The sequence below is a fragment of the Vipera berus genome, assembly GCF_964194415.1.
Source record: "Vipera berus genome assembly, chromosome: 1".
NCBI classification, from domain to species: Eukaryota; Metazoa; Chordata; class Lepidosauria; order Squamata; family Viperidae; genus Vipera; species Vipera berus.
In genome coordinates this window covers 229,607,872-229,625,810 of record NC_138202.1, presented here as the reverse complement: position 1 = coordinate 229,625,810, position 17,939 = coordinate 229,607,872, and the positions used below count along the sequence as shown (strand labels likewise).

At 39.5% G+C, this 17,939-nt stretch overlaps 1 protein-coding gene across 1 annotated transcript in view; it reads left to right on the top strand.

The window, feature by feature from the left end:
- Nucleotides 1–7,650: 7,650 nt before the first annotated feature.
- The window catches only part of HMGCLL1 (3-hydroxy-3-methylglutaryl-CoA lyase like 1), a gene marked incomplete at both ends in the record, with an annotated part of 55,690 nt that continues 45,401 nt past the window's right edge, over nt 7,651–17,939 (top strand). Inside the window, one exon of the mRNA XM_081326247.1 lies at nt 7,651–7,767. Coding sequence (XP_081182373.1) covers nt 7,651–7,767 — 117 coding nt within the window. The remainder of the gene's footprint in view (nt 7,768–17,939) is intronic.

Below are 17,939 nucleotides of genomic sequence, written 5' to 3'. Positions count from 1 at the left end.
CACTTGGGCTTCCTCCCCACATACCCATCATGCCCCACACTTACCTTTTGAAGCTCTCCTGATCTCATATGATGGAGGAAGGGCAGGCTATGTGTCCCTGAGCCATGTGGTGATGATCCAAATGCAGCTGCCATTTTGTCCCATCCATTTGTGTTTGGGGACAAAATGGCAGTTGTCAGACGAACTGTTTTGTTTTACTGCCTTAGAGAGGTCTGCATAGTGCTGCAGAAGCTTCTGAATGCTGTAGAAAGCTTCTGCAGCACTATGCAGACCTCTCTAAGGCAGCAAAATGAAGCAGCTTGTCCCCGGGCCGTGCAGCAGCAACCCAAATGCAGCTGCCATTCTGTGGGTGGGACAAAATGGTGGCCACTTTTAGAATGCTGCCAGGTGGTTGCACAAAGAAGGAAGAAGGCCTTCAGAAATAAGTGAGGATAAAGGTGCTTGCCTAGTGTGGTGAGAATCAGGTTTAAAGTGTGGAAGGGGGAAAAGGACCCAAAGCAAAGATGACAGTTTTTTGTTCAGACTTGTTTGTTGACCACAGTAAAATACATGGGTAAATCCCATTGAAATGAAAACTGACTAGAATTAGGGTTTGCATTAGGTTTAGGGTTAGGTCTTTTTGGAGTGAGGGCCAACAACTGATGCCAGGGATAAATACTTAGAGGTCCTCTAAGGAAAGAGAAGATGACAGCCTTTCCTTCAGCTTTGTTTGTGGGACCCAGTAAAATACATGGGAAAATCCCATAGCCAATGAAAATTAAACTAGAGTTAGAGTTAAGGATAGGATTAGGTCTTCTTGGGGTGATTTTCTTTGCAGGAATGGTTTTTCTCGTGGTTAGATTCTTGGAAATTTTCTAAGGAAATGACAGGGACATCTTTTTGTTTGGACTTGTTTGTGAACCAAAATAAAATACATGGGGGAAAAAACTTTGCCAATGAAAATTAAACTATGGTGAGTACTGGTGTTAGTGCTAATGTTAGGTCACCTTAGAATCAGGGCCAAAAACTGATCTCAGGGATAGATTCTTAGAGGTTCTCTAATGAAAGCAGAGGAGACAATTTTTCGTTCAGACTTGTAAAATACATTGGAAAATTCCAGTGGTGATGAAAATTAAACTAGAGTTAGTGTTAAGGATAGGATTAGGTCTTCTTGGAGTGATTTTCTTTGCAGGAATGGTTTTTCTCGTGGAAGTTTCTACTAATGGAAGAGGGGAAGAAGTTATTTTAATTAGCAATGTTCTGGGTTGCTTCAATGCATCTCTGAGCAGTCTGCTGAATGCTTTTTTCCCCTTTCTTATATTTTTCTTATTTCTTTCTCACCAAATGGAAATCAGAAGAGAACATGGTGCATAGATATCATTACAGCCATTGATCTTTCTTTCTTTTCCCTCCTTAGGAACATTATGGCTTGCTAAGTTACCATGTATGTACCTTTGGCTCTCAGGAACTTGAATTCTCAAGATATTTTAGTTTGCTGTAGGCCCCACAGTCCACTCCATGCTATTGTTGCTTTGTTCAGAGATAGGTCATCGGGTGTGTTTCAGGAGTTTTGGAGTGCATTAATTGCCATTGGCCATGCTACATATGCTTGATAGGAGTCGAAGTTTTAAATACTGTGCTGGGAAGACACCAGGAAAAAGGTGCAGTTCTAGGTGAAACAAACCCTCTGTTGACATTTAATCAACATTAAATGATTTAATAAATAATAAATTCTAAATATATACATTTAGTTTACATTATGCATTTATAATAGGTTTATCACTCTTTTCTTCAGTAAAAATGATCCCCAAGCGATGAGTGTAAAATAGCAAATAATCTGTGTATCGTCGCTGGTATTTTAACACAAGCAGCAGGATTTCGGTCCTGGGGGCCAACGTTATTTCAACACTGGGAGATCCTGCTGGATGGGGCTTTCAAAGTTTACTTCTCTGCAGGGAAGTTCCTTGTATCTTCTTTTCCAGTAGGTGGTTTCTTTCCTTGTAGCTGTATTTCTTCTTCTTCTTCTTTTTTATTAAATTGACTAAACGGTTCATCAAGTTGCTTCCCAAGCTTTTCTTTGTTATTCATTGATTCCCACCCACCCCCTTTTCTTAGGATTACTGTTATGTCTGCAAGAAGCATGAGAAAAATGCTTTGGGACCTAACAGGAATCTTTGGCTCCAGTTTGGCTTGCATTCCCAGGAGATGGATTAGTCAAGTGTTGTTTTAAAAAACCATCCCTGCAGATTAAATTCTCATACCAGGCAATAACATACTTGGTTTCCAATTGAATTTAACAATTTCAGTCTGCAGATCTGCTGGGGAAAATGCCTTTACTTTTACCATGAAATATATCCTGCTGAGGTTACGCTAGGTGATATTAGTGAAAGCTGAGACCTTTTTTAGTTTTTCCTATGACTTAACATGTAATGCTAACTATGAATTTATTACATGTTGATAAAAAAATTCAACTAAACATAATTGAAATAACTTTTGTACATGGCACTGAATCCCTGCTCCAAAGGATTAGCAAAATATTTAGTGTACAAGGGCACACTACACACGTGTAGTGTGGCTAACATTCACTCTCTGTTGTGCTTTGTGATTTTTTAATATTTTAATAATAGTTGTTTCTATATAGTTATTGTTTTTAATTAATTGTTGTCAAGAAAGAAAGAAAGAAAGAAAGAAAGAAAGAAAGAAAGAAAGAAAGAAAGAAAGAAAGAAAGAAAGAAAGAAAGAGAGAGAGAGAGAGAGGGAGGGAGGGAGGCAGGCAGGCAGGCAGGAAGGAATACACATGTATTTAGGATTGATTTTGGATGAATGATCTGTTATTTTTAAACAAAGACACTAAACATTGTGGCCACAGGGGGTTACTTGTGATAGGTTCAGTGGTGGGATTCAGCCAGTTTGGCAGAACCAGTAGCTAATTTTTTGTTGCCCAAGCCCAGAATGGACTTCCGGAAGTGGTATCCACACAGAGAACCGGTTGTTCACATATTTGAATCCCACCACTGGAAAGGTTAATCAGAAAAGGTTCTCACCAGTCATTCCCATGACTAAATTCCAAATGTTGGAAGGATTGATTTGCATGCCTCACCATGAGTCAGATATAGTTATGCCAAGAATTTGAGGATGATTCAGAATATTCACTAAACACGTATAAATCCTTCTCACATTATTTCTGCCATGGGAATAAACTGTATGACTATGGAACTCAAAAGAAGTAAGCTTGAATCCAATATAAGGAGATAATGAGAATACTATGTATGATAATATAGTATAGGAGATGTGAATGAACGCTTAAGGAAAAGTTGTAGATAATGGGATCATGTTCAAATAAGAATTATTTGTAGCTTTGCTTGTGAAACAAAGATGGAAACCAGAATGCTAAATGGAAGACACTAAGACTATGCAAATGTTGTTCAATTTATGTAATGTGCCCTGATGATATTATTTAGTTTAGTAATGAAAGTTCTGTAAGAATACAGCCATGCTCAGAGAGCACCAAGGACCCCTCGTTGTTCAATCTGCTTGGTTAAGTTCTTCAATGCAGCAAAGTATTGCATGAAAGTATTGTATTCTGCCTCCATGAAGTGTTGACATGGAGCCCATCTTCACTTTGTCCGCTGCAAAGAAGTGGCTTCTGTACATGCGCAGGTATAACTTATGATCAGTGAGGCACTGCAACTGCCCCTTCGAACTTAGAGGATGCACTTTGAAGGGATCTCTTTTGTATTTTCATCTGACTAACAAACTGTTGGAAGAAGTGCTGTCTAAAGCTTATGGAACAAAACACTGTAGGAAAAGTTAGTTAGCATAGCTATGACATATAATATCAAATCCTAAACTGTATAATAATAAGATGATAATAAGGTATATGAGTTTACAGTACAATCCTGTGTAAATATACTGACATTTAAATCCTTCTAATTTTACTAGGACTCCAGTATGTGTGTTTGTTTTAGACTGCAATCATTTGTATACACTTGCCTGGTGTTAAATGAACTTACTCAAACTTCCTTCTCCTGACATACATAGGAATGTACTATTTGTCAGTAAATAAAACAACTAACTGTTTATCTTCAACTCCAAAAACCTAAACATGCTAATTAAACTCCTGACAGTAAAAACAATTTCCTTCATTATGTCTCATGGAACACAGAAAGATGTTTGAGGCCTTAAACTAGAACTCTAAAAATGAATTGAATTGATAATTATTTTTTAAAATTTTAAAATAATCTTGAAATGTTAATTTTTAATTTTAACTTTATTTTGTTCTGTATCTCTGTGGTTTTCAATACACATATGCAAATCAACCAATATTGCCTTTAGGCAAAATGAAATGATTTCCCATAGCATAATTCTCTTTCTAATCTCAGCTGGCCTGTGTATGGTTTATTTCATTAACTATGGACATTCACAGCCATTCTATTTATTTTAAATTCTATACAATATACCTCTGGATATATCCATATATAATAGATGGCTAGTCTCTCATTCCTACATTGCTATAATCATACAGACCTTCCTCCCTCTAACCATTTTCAGGTAAAACATCCATTGTGCACAACAAATTAAATTAAGTACACACACATACTGTAATATGGACAGTATTTTCTTTTTAAAAACCACATACACATATTTTATGTATTTGTCATAACTCCATGTGTTAGGAATCAAAGGAATTATTTGCTTTGTTAACTGTATGGGAATATAATTTGCAGTTTGTTTTCAAAAGTGGAACCACTGTTTTCAGATATCATTCCTTAGGAAATGTGTTTTCAATTATCTCCCACCCTGTTAAGTCTCAGATGAACCACACAACTTATTTTAACAAGTTACACTAATTTGCTCATGAAGATGCTGTCTCAACAGCCCCCCAGTTTCCATTTCCTGGACAATGGCTGGCCTGCAATATAATGGAGTATTCATTTCATAATGAGTTCTATGTAAAAGTACTCCATTTATAAAATTCAGTATTTTTTAAATTTGCAACTACATCTGTACTACTCCACAAGTGTTTCAAGGATTCGATACCTTTGACTTCTTTCTTTCACTAGGTTTAATAAAATATATTGTGCTTTAGGGATGATTTGTTGCAAACTGACTTCAACTAATCAGTTTAGCAATCCTCCCTGAATTTCAGAAACAAAGAAATATAAGATCACTGATAAGATCACTGGCCTATCCAGGCAAGGACTATTGTCAACAAGGGTGGGAAACAGAATCCATTCCAAGGTCCAATTCTCCTTCTGTCCAAATGTCATCCACACCAAGTGATACTGGAAAGAAATAAAAGTTTCTCTTATCTTCTAACAGATTTTTCTTCTGCTTAAATAGATTTCCATACATTGTATAAGGAACCTAGATGGACATTATTCACCACTAGGTTAGTTATTGCTGGCTTAGGATTCATAAAAGAATCTCGGTCCTATCTGGAGATGTCAGGGAACGCAGATCCATTTTCTTCTCTCGTAAACTCTTGAACAGAAAATGCTCCAGTCCTTCTAGATTATACCATGAACCTCTTATGAACAATAAAGCAATGAAGTGGCTTTTAAGAAGTTGAATGGAAAATTGCTTACTTGTACAAGTAAATTCCATCTCTCTCATGTTCTTGGTAGGAAAAACCACGATGTCCACATGAATAAGTTTTTATTAATTGCCAAAGTTGTCAAAATCCCCTGCAAAGACAAGGAAGGAAACAGAACCTTCTTTTGGATAGAGAACTAAAATGGAAGGATAAAGATTCTTGATTAATGTGTCCTTATGGCAGATGGAAACAAGTCTTGCAGAAAGCAATTTTCCAATATAAGGAAACCATCTGGTAGATGCTTTAAAAAGTTTTAAAGTGAGTGCAAGAATTAATGTTAACATCTGGAAGGGTCACTTGTGATCTTTTGAAACAAAGTCAGATTTGAAAACCTGGTGTCTCTCTGGCAGTCAGAATTTGGCAGCTTCAGCCCTAGGTCACCAATACAAAAGACACCAATTTACTGATATGATTTGCTGATTCATACACTGAAGCACTGTCTTCTAGTTCCCATAAATGTAGAGCAACTAGACACAGCATATGATAAATTACTTACATTTTTTCTCCAAATAAAGTTGATGTGATGATGATAGCTCTTATCCTGTTGGTAAGACCCAATGTTTTCTCTAATGTAGTCTGTAGCTTCATGCTTGTCAAAAACACTTTTGTTGGCTGAGACTGACTAGATGAAGCTTTGATCCCAGCTTGGTAATCTCGTTAACTTTTTGCCAATTTTGACATCTAAGTATCTTAGTTCATTCTTTTCTGATTGCTTGACACTAGTTTATGCCAACAAACTATGTACTGTTTTTTTTTTCTGGTTATAATTTAATTACACACTGACTAAAAATCCATCAGTTTTGATCATCTTATGATTATAAACAAGCATCCCGTTCCACATTCAGCAGCCCTCTCAATCAAGGAACAGGGCCACTGGTTCCTTTGTACACAGAAGATCCCAAATTCATTGATAAATGTCTGGGAAACGACACATCTGAAACTGTGGACAGGAGTAGTGCATAGACCTGGCCTAGCAATTTCCAACCTAAAAAAATCAATGAAGGGAAGGAGCTTCGTCCAAGAGTGCCATTTGGACTGGGCCTCTCATTTACAGGCTTGTAATTGTATTTATATTACAACTATTTAAATTGGTTCTTCATTTGACTTTTTGATGCTCTGTATTTTCTGCCAACCTAGCAGTTCGAAAGCACATAAAAATGCAAGTAGAAAAATAGGGACCACTACGGTGGGAAGGTAACAGCGTTCCGTGCGCCTTTGGCGTCTAGTCATGCCGGCCACATGACCATGGAGACGTCCTCGGACAAGCGCTGGCTCTTCGGCTTTGAAACGGAGATGAGCACCGGCCCCTAGAGTCGGAAACGACTAGCACGCATGTGCGGGGGAACCTTTACCTTTTATTTTTTCCAAGGGTGGTCCTTTGTACATCTATTATATCTCAAGGCCTCAAAGCCTGGGAATGTCTTGGATCTCTGAGCGTTTGCCATCAAGTCGGATGCATGGGAACTCTTGCCATGCTCTGTGGGCGATTATGCCCAGCTGATCACAGTTATGCCTTAATGAACTTTTTGAAATTCTTCCTATCTGCCTGCCCTCTTTGGGACCTTTTGCCATAATTCTTCCTATCTGTCTGCCCTCTTTGGGACCTTTTGCCATAATTTTTTAATTGCGCAACAGCAAAGCCTGAAGACCGCCACCTGCTGGACAAAGAGCCCGTCGACTAACCCAGTTTCAAACCGTCACCTTTCTGTGGCAGAAGGAGCTCTTCGAGCCGGGCAGAGGATCGACATACTAATCTGGAAGAGGCCACCACTCCGGGACCCCCGTCCCCGAAAAGGGCTTCAGCGCCGGAGCGGCAGAGCAACGCGCTGATCTGATCTCCTCCGGCGACCCAAGGATGCTGGCTGGCCTCGCCAACTCCCGGCATCCCTCTCAGCCAATCAGAATCGCCCGGGATTCCCACGGCCGGCCGAGGCGGATGCTGCGCCCGCGCTCAGCCAGGCGAGCGGCTTTGCAGATGGCTGGGCGCATAAGACGCGGGTGGCGGTGACCTTGCCGTCGGGAGGTGAGGGGGGGTGGGGAGTCGTTTTGCTGCCTCTTGAGGGGAGACGGGCGCCATGGGCAACATCCCGCCGGCGCTGAAGCACTGCCTCAGCTACCCCCACCTCCTCAAGGAGCAGCTGGGGATCGGCGAAGCCGCCCAGCAGCCGACTGCTCTGCAACAGCCTGGGCAGGTACCAGGGTGGCGTCCGGAAGGCCGTTCAGGGCCACAGCTCCAGCCCACGCAGGGGAGGTGGGAGGACACTCGGGGCTTCTGGCTGACCAGCTGCCAGTCAGGCACGGAGGGGAGGGCAGACAGAGGGTCCCTGAGAAAGTTGGGATGGCCTTCAGGTGCCCAGGGTTTTTTCTGGGCAACCTTGCCTCAGAAGGAGAAAGCATGGCTGCCAGAGTCAACTCTTGCCAGTCCTCTGTTATTTTCTGCTAAGCCAGCCCTGGTATTCTTCAGGGGACTGGGGTGCTTAAAATTCGTTTTTATTTTATTGTATTATTTTATTTTGCAGCTAGACCTAGGGACGCTTTTTTTTCCTTCGTGCCTTCATTCTGTTGAACACCTAATTCTTGCAGTTCTGTCTAATGTGTATGTGTATCAACTCATAGAGTATGGCTGCAGTATTATTATTTATTCCTTTTATTATCTTCTTTATTTCCACCACCACCACCATCATCATCATCATCATCATCATCATCATCATCATTATTATTATTATTATTATTATTATTATTATTATTATTATTATTATTATTATTATTATTATTGGTGGAGCAGTGGGCTAATGCCTCCTTAAGTAACACCAGCTGCCTGCAATTAGTGCAGGTTCGCATCCCACCAGGCTCAAGGTTGACTCAGCCTTCCATCCTTCCGAGGTAGGTAAAATGAGGACCCAGATTGTTGGGGGCAATAAGCTGACTTTGTAATAATGCCGCTTGGGGGTGTGTGTGAAAGCCCTAATAAGCAGGCATATACATAGAATGAAGGCTACTGCTAAGCTTGTAAGCCGCCCTGAGTCTTCGGAGAAGGGCGGGATATAAATGGAATTAAAATAAAAAAAATAAAAATAAAAATTATTTTCTCTGTTGGCTTTCAAATATGCTGCTTCCGTACTGGAGACAACTTCCTTGTATGTCTAATCACACTTGGCCAATAAAATATTCAATTTTATTTTATTTTATTTATTTTATTATTATGATTTTATTTTATTTCTAGGCTGGCTGTGAATTCTGGTATCCCCATGGATCTAGAGCAGGGGTGTCAAACGGCCGGCCCGCGGGCTGGTTTCATCATACCGAAGCCGCGGCCACCCCATTGTCGGCAATGCAAAACGAGTTGCGATACGTCGTGACATGTCACGTGACGTGGTGAATTTGACACCCGTGATCTAGAGGGCACCCGAATGGAGCAGTTGTTCTAAGGAGCAGTGAGAAAGTATCTCCATATCCCTTCTAAAAGGAAGTGGACAGACCGATGGAGCAGCTGCTCCGTCAGCTGAACTGCAGCATTCAGAGAGGTAGATGTGGGCAGGAAGAGGAAGTGTAGGAAGTACTGAACTCAACATCACTTTTTTCCTCTTGGTGTTGCAGAAAACCTCATCTACTAGAGCAGGGGACAGGGACCCTGAAGGCTTTGAGATGTCTTCAGCTACTGTCATTCTTCACCAGTGGCCATGGTGGCAGGTTGCTGGGAATTGTAGTCCATCTGCTTCTGAAGTGTTACATGTTCCTCACTTGGACCTGCTATCCACAGTATTTTCCTTCAGGAGGTTATGAGCCAGCAAAAACACCTATCTATCTCTTTAATCAATCGTTTGTAGTACTTTTTCTCAATCTCTATCATGACTCAGTAGAAGCAAGTGGCCAAAAAGAAGAAACAGGCATTTAGAAGAATTTGATTTGAGTATCGTTGTGGTTTCTTGCTGTTACATCCAGAGGGAAAGAAGAACTTCAAGTGTCTTACTCCATTCCTGGTCATTTCTCATCTGTTCATTTAGCAACTTTTTACAGGAATAAAGATATGATTTATGAAGATATGTAATATTTGGACATTATGAAGCTGAGTAAAATAGAATGTTACTTGAATGTGAGGTGGTGGCCTCAAAATTGAAGTAAATAAAATAAACTCAGTGGTATTCAAATATAAATAAGAAATAATCTCTAATATTCTAATATTAGGAATTCAGTTATTGATATCTCCTATGCTGGAGGAATCAAATATACCAGAGTGATGCTACTGCTTGAAACCAGTTCATAAAGCTCATTTAAATTCTTTAATGTAGGGATTATTTTAATGCTCATATTGTTAACGCAGTGTGTCATCTCAATCCTGAAGATACGCAGAATAGAAACTGCTGAAGCCATACTGTCATCTGTAAATCTAAGTTAATGTTGTTTTTTTTAAAAAATAATCTGATTATTTTCAATGACTAAAATGTTTATCATTTATTTATTATTTATTTATTAATTTGATTTATATACCGCCCTTCTCCCGAAGGACTCAGGGCGGTGTACAGGGCAATAAATATATTAAAAATACAAGATATAAAAGTTAAGGAAAATTAAATATTGTGCCCGATACAATAAAATTAATTAAAATCAATATTAAAAACCCCAAACCCATCAGACCAGGCCAGCTTGTTCAAATAAATAAGTTTTTAGATCACGGCGGAAGGAGCGAAGGTCGGGAGCTATCCGGAGCTCAACCGGTAAGCGGTTCCAAAGGTCTGGCGCGCCCACAGAGAACGCCCTCCCCCTGGGGGTCGCCAGTCAACATTCTCTGACCGGCGGCACCCTGAGGAGGCCCTCTCTGTGGGAGCGCACTGGACGAAGGGAAGTTGACGCCAGCAGCAGGTGCTCCCATAAGTAATCCGGACTCATCATCATTTTAGCCTTTGTCTATCCACTGCAGGATGAAGGCCTCTTCTGCATGTTTCCAAGCAATATGGTCTTGAGCTTTCTTTTGCCAATTGAGCCCCAAAACTTGCTGATGTCATTCATCCATCTTGTTTTAGGTCTCTTTTGTAGATGCTTTTTATCAAGTGGGATCCATTCTATGACTGCCTTGCTCCTCTTGCCATCAGTTCTTCTTGCTCTGTGACCAGCTCATTTCCATTTCAATTTTTCTACTCTCTTGGTGGCATCATTTATTTTTGTTTGTTCTCTAATCCATTGTGCAGGTCTTTCTGCCTTGTTTTGTTATACAAAGCATGTATCTTTCCATGGCTCTTTGCGCCACTTATGTCTTTTGTATTGATTGTGAAGTTAGTGTCCATGTTTCACTGGCATAGGTTAGAGCAGGTAGCACACACTGATCGAAAACTTTTCTCTTTAGGCATAGAGGGGGGTTGTTCTTGAAAATTACGCTTAGCTTGCTGAACGCCTGCCAACCACATTTAACAGGCCATTCAATTTTCTTTATTGTATCACCTTCCATTGGGATTCATTGGCCAAGGTATATGTAGTGATCTACTATGTCTAGTTCTTCACCAGATATAATTTTTTTTCTTTAGTGAATTTATTTAACATAACTTGGCTCTTTTACAGGTTTGCTTTTAAGCCAAATAGTTCTCCTGCTTTTCTCCCGTAGGACTCAGGGCGGTTCACAAGTTTTTTTTAAAAAAACAATACAAAAATTACAAAACTGAAAATCAATTAAAAAGATTATATAGACCTTGCAATAAACCCCAGTTAAAAAACAGTTAAAATCCCAATTAATATGCTCAGACAAGGCCAGAGAGCTCAAAGAGCCAGGTCTTCAGGTCCCGGCGGAATGAACGAAGGTCAGGGGCAGTCCTGAGCTCTACAGGCAGCTGATTCCAAAGGGCAGGCGCACCCACAGAGAAGGCCCTCCCCCTGGGTATTGTCCGCTGGCAATCTTTTACTGGCGGTACCCTGAGAAGACCCTCCCTGTGGGAGCATACTGGACGAAGGGAGCTTGATGCCGGCAGCAGCTGTTCCCTCAGATATCCTGGACCCAAGCCATTTAGGGCTTTATAGGTCATCACCAGCACCTTGAATCTCACCCGGAGGGCAACCGGAAGCCAATGCAGTTCGCGGAGCAGAGGTGTTACATGGGAGTATTGGGAAACCCCCAATACAACCTGCGCGGCTGCATTCTGTACCAACTGAAGCCTCCGGGTGGTCCCCAAGGGCAGCCCCATGTAGAGAGCGTTGCAGTAGTCCAATCGGGAGGTCACGAGCGCATGAGTGACTGTGGGAGGTAGTAAGTTTATGGTGGTCACAGTTTACACAAGATACTAGCAAAATTATACTCAAGATGCCTTAGAGAAGAAAAAATATCTGATACATGGAAAAATGCTGAAGTGATTCTTATATACAAGAAAGGGGCCCAAGATGACTTAAAGAACTATGGCTCAATAAGCCTTCTGTCAGCCAGCTACAAGGTTTTCACCAAGATAATAGCAAAAAGGATATCGAGAACATTAAATGATGCATTGCCAAAGGGGCAGGATGGGTTCAGAAATGGCTACAGCACAATGGATCTCATCCAGGTTGTTCAGCAAGTCATTGACAGGCATGAGTACACTATACCTCTGTACATGGCTTTCATTATCTACGAAAAGCGTTTGTCTCAGTATTCCATTAAATTTTATATATATATATATATATATATATATATATATATATATATATATATGTATATATATATATATATATATATATATATATATATATATATATATATATATATATATATATAACATTCAGTGCAATGCATTACTTATTGCTTGCTGGAATTCTGAGACAAATGCTTTTTGTGGTCAATATGTATATATATATATGTGTATCTGTATATATATGTATGTTCTTTTATCCATGAAAAAAGCTGGAATAAGTCAAGTGTCAGTGGGTAACCCTTACATACATTCATGCCTGGTTTCTACTTGTTTAAAGAATAGCATGGAAAAAAGCCTAACCATATAAACTAGACCTGTATAATTATACTTAGTATGATAGAGAATCCTGTAAATGGCATTGTTAAAATACTAAATTTGAAGGCAGACCACTTCGATAAACAGAACAAGGTTAAGCAAGTCATCCTGGTTATATGCTTCTTTTTGCATTAAAGATAGCATGAATAAATTCCATAATGAATTTCCATAGGGGTAATTTGGTGAAAAGAAATGCTTGCGTGTTTGCTGGCTTCACTTAGCAAGATTCTAGGAACTAATTTCAAACCTCAGTTAAAGGGAAAACAAAATGAAAGCATTTGTTCATAACTACAATTATACCTTGCCACATGCATCTCATAGAAGTAGATTAGAATGGGGAAATATTTTTTTCTTCTCTTTTCAGAATGAAAAGCCCATCCTTGCTGTTTTCAGGTTGATTGTACAGATAGATGCATAGAGTTGAATATGTATACTTTTTTAAAAAAACCAATTTAAGATTGCCACTAAATGAATAATGTGCAATGGCCTGAAGCCAGTTCTGACTCTTACTATCTGATCCATCCGCCCCACATAAAATACATCTCCATCATGTTCACTTCTTAAATATTTAGACATGCACTTTTTAAATGTACCTAAAAATACAGTGTGTGAAAACACCCTTAGGACTTTGAAGTTTTTTCCTGGTACATGAGGAGGTGAAGAAGAGATAAATCCTGAACATCAGAGGAAAATCTGCTTCCTCTTATGTACACATTCCTGATGAGTTTCAGTCTTGGAAGGTTTTATTATTTTAATTTTCCAAATTAAGTAGTATTTAGATTCGTAAATATCCCTTGGAGTGTTCTATTATTTCGGAAGTGTTTTGCTCTAATGGATTTTAGAAACCATTATTACTTCTGGCAATCTGTTCATTAGGATAAGATTTCCTGAAAAGTATGGTTTTAATTTTAGGTTACTAAGAGTCTTAGATCTTTTGAGCTTTTTTGTTGTCATGTATTTTCCATCATGTTCTTATTCACAGGCTCTCTATTTGCTGTTGGTGCAGGTTTTAAACTTTGGACCATTTCATTTTACATGGAATTCACTCAATTTCTTTAGGGTATACATTTGCCTATTTTTCTGTTTAATGTTACTGCTGAATCTTCTCTCGTTGGATTGTTTCTCATAAGTTGTTTCTCTTTTTTTAGTTATCCACATGTATATCTAGGAAGATTATACAGCTCTCACTTATCACTGAATTTTTTTTGGTGGTCACAGTATTCTTCTCATATGTCACAATCAGTTTTTTGGGCCAACGTAGGTCCACTTTTGGGTTTACATTGATTAGACCTACGATTCTGAGTCAAGATGCACATAATGGTGGCTAAATGTTGAGTAGTGTGGTAGAAAATTAAAGAAGAAAAATGAGAAGGGAAAAAAAGTATTTTTATTATGCATTTGAGGCAATTAGTTTGGTAATTCTAGGTTTGGTATTAACTTATGCAAAGTTATACCACTTAGGCTATGTATGTGTAAATTTTGCTCAAATAAAATTAGATTTAATTTTCCTTATCTAAAAGGTAAAGGTAAAGGTTCCCCCGCACATGCATGCTAGTCGTTTCCAACTCTAGGGGGCAGTGCTCATCTCCGTTTCAAAGCCGAAGAGCCAGCGCTTGTCCGAGGACGTCTCCGTGGTCATGTGGCCGGCATGACTAGACGCCAAAGGCGCATGGAAGGCTGTTACCTTCCCACCGTAGTGGTCCCTATTTTTCTACTTGCATTTTTACGTGCTTTCGAACTGCTAGGTTGGCAGAAGCTGGGACGAGTAACAGGCGCTCTTATGTTGGAAACCACCAACCTTGACATCATTGTGGTTAGTAATACATTTGGGGTAGGTAAAAGCTTTTTTAAAAAAGCAGTTGATAAAACAAAAAAAGGTTAAATTTGGGAATATGGATGTTTGCTCAGGAGACATTAACTACACAGCTTTGTTTGCTGTTTTGCTTTATTGCAGAATATTGTCTCTTCATAAACAGTCTCAGTTATTTACGGCAGTTCCTTTGAACTTGAAATATGAAGCTCTCTATTTATCTGATTTCTTATAATTTAGCCTAAACTTCTTTTAAAGCCCAAACATGAGCTAGGGAAGAGGATATCTCTCTGTAATGATTCTTCAAGTATGCCTAAGAGAGAGCACTACCTGGTACCCTAGAGCTCCAGTGCAGTGTGTCAAATAAATAAGCCAGATGGAGTTTTGGCATGGAATAGGACAGTTTCTGAACTACCACTCATGATTGCTAAGCCATTCTGTGAAGAATGTTGAAACATTAATTTATTCCTTGTGTGTCCAATCATACGCCTGCCCTTTGGAATCAGCTGCCTGTGGAACTCCGGATGGCCCCCGATCTTCGCTCGTTTCGCCGGGACCTAAAAACTTGGCTATTCGAGCTTGCCGGCCTGGACTGAGGGTTTTTGGGTTAAGGTTTTAATTTTTAATTATTTGGGGGCTATTTTATTTTATTTTATTTTAATGTGTATATATTGTATTGTTTTAATTTGCCCTATAAACCGCCCTGAGTCCCTCGGGAAAAAGGCGGTATATAAATCGAAATAAATAAATAAATACTTGGACAATAAAGAACATTCTATTCTACATCTTATGCTAACCCTAATCCTAACCCACCCTACCCTACCCTACCCTGTAGTTCATTATAATGCTATTGTTGTGAACTGGTACACACTTTACTCAGTGTGGAGCTGAACCTACTAAGGGCTGATTCACACCTGCTGGGTCAGGGATGTCAAACTCGCAAGGTTACGTGATGTGTCGTGATGTATCGTGACTTTTTCCCCATTGCCGAAGCTGGGGAGGGCGCGGTTTCGGCATGATGCATCCAGCCTGTGGGCCGGCAATTTGACACCACTGTGCTGGGTTATTTGTCGATTTACTGGTCAGCGTTGTGTTTAAAGAAGTGCCTCTTGGGGCTGAGTCATCCAGGGCGGCTTTTTCTCCTTAGGCAAATGAACTTAATGTTGCAGTCAATCATATATTTTCTAGAGGTAATCATACAAATGCAGCCTTTCCATAACCATGTGCTGAGGCTGATTCAAGCCCAAGCTGAATTGCAATATTAGCCTTGGGAATGGAAACGTCTGTTGCTCTTATGTAATGCGATTATGATGAAACTAAGCTAAAGGAGACTCTTGTGATCTGTAATGCAATATGACTTCAAACAGGTGGGGGTTCTGGTTACTTATGCAATGGATGTGTGCTATCTGCAGGAATACTTGGCTTTCTCCTAGCATTACAGTAGATTGTTGCATTGGCTTATGAGTTGAACAGCAAACAGGGTGGCATTTCCTTAACGCAGAGAAAGCTAAGATGTCTGCTAATGTTTCCGAATTCTAGTTCCAGGAGAGGGGGAAGTTATTAGCAGTGTTTTTCCCCTCTCTCTTTCTTTGTATGTGCGGCTGATTTGCTTATAGCCAATGTAAATTTAAGAAGGCTGTAACTCCATGATTAAAGGTTAGCAGCATTTTCTATTATAAACCCATGTTTTAATCACTTTATAAGTTTGGGGGAGAGGAGCAGAAATTAAATATTTTGATTAACATAATTGGCAGACAACCATCTTAAGCTTTTTTCCTCTCTTGTTTGAATTGTGTGACATCTGAGGAGGATGGGAATCCAGGGGTGCTTTCTGTTTGGAAAGAGGCATTTTTGAAGAGAGAAGATTTTACATTCAGTTTTCTGTTTTTGGTTTTTTTTTTTGCCAACACCTGATAAATGGAAAATGCTCCAGGATTTCGGCTTTTTATGTAAACTCTTTCTTGCTGATAGTCCACACAATTTTCCCATAGTCCTTACCACTTCACAGAGCTAATATCGGATTTAATAACATTTCATTATTTTTAATAATGCATTTTTGTTGAATCAAATTTAGGAAGACATGTTCATATACTGAAGGAACAGTTAACCTTTGTAAGATTTTTTTGGCGAGTTTTTTTAAAAAAAATACCATTACTTTGTTTTTCACTCTAGGGGACCCGGGTACACAGAACAAATTTTACACTAGGGTTGACTTGTCGATGTTTTTATGTTTACTTTATAAATCTTGCTCCTTTGAATTTTTTTTTAAGATAAATGCATGCTATAAATAAGATGGAGAGTTTAAAAGGAAGAGGAGGAAAGTGGGTGAGTTCGCTGCCTCGAGTGATTTGTAAAAATAATAAAGACAGGAAATAAATAAATCCCTGCTATTCTAATGTTTCAGGCACTGTTGCATTTTTTTTAAAAAGGTTTCAAGTCAGTGTTGGCTCCTGACAACTGTGGGCAAGGGCGTGACGTTTCCTTGGCAAGATTTTTAAATGGGGTTTGGCCTTGCCTTCTTTCTAGGGCTGAGAATGACTGGCCCCAAATCAAAACAAAATTGTGTGTAAGGCAGGACTAGAATTTAAAGCTTTTGTTTTCTAATCTTGTGCCTTAACCAGTTGACCCTTCCTGTTTGATAGAAGGAGCTCCATTTTTTCCGCTAAATGCTAAGAAATGCTGGACCAGTACAGCAGAAATTAGTTTCCTTTGGAGGACAGAGCCCTGGGGATCAATTGTATTTTTGTAATATTTTAGGGACGCGGTGGCTCAGTGGGTTAGGACGCTGAGCTTGTCGATCAGAAGGTTGGCAGTTTGGCGGGTCGAATCCCGAGTGCCGCGTAGCAGAGTGAGCGCCTGTTACTCGCCTCAGCTTCTGCCAACCTAGCAGTTCGAAAGCACGTAAAAATGCAAGTAGAAAAATAGGGACCACTACAGTGGGAAGGTAGCAGCGTTCCGTGCGCCTTTGGCGTCTAGTCATGCCGGCCACATGACCACGGAGACGTCCTCGGACAAGCACTGGCTCTTTGGCTTTGAAACGCAGATGAGCACCGGCCCCTAGAGTTGGAAACGACTAGCACGCATGTGCGGGAGAAACTTTACCTTTTACCTTTAATATTTGTTTATTTACATAACAGTGAAAACAAGACCCTTTTTTGACTGTGAGAAGTCTTTGGGCAAAATGCTTTTTTGAATATCCCTCCCTCGCATATTTTTTCTCGGTGCTTTTTACAGTAATATATATTTCTCCATTGCTTTCTGACCTTTGAAGTTAATAGTCATATGAAATGGCCATATCGGACCCCTTTTTGCTTTCCATTTAATTTCAAAATTGGCTATACTCTCTTTCTGCTGGCTGAAAAAATGTGCCTTTTTATTCTGTTTTAATATTGTGCAAATATACCCAGCTTTTATTAATTAAATATCCCTTAGAGAACACTTCTGGTCTTATCTAAAGTCTTCACTGACCTGTAACTCCAATTTAAAGCTTATCTTTTGGTTTATATGATCTATCATCTTTCTGTGACAGTTGACAGTCATTGTTGATCATTCCCTGTTACAGTATACATCAATATAATAAAAAAAATTCCAC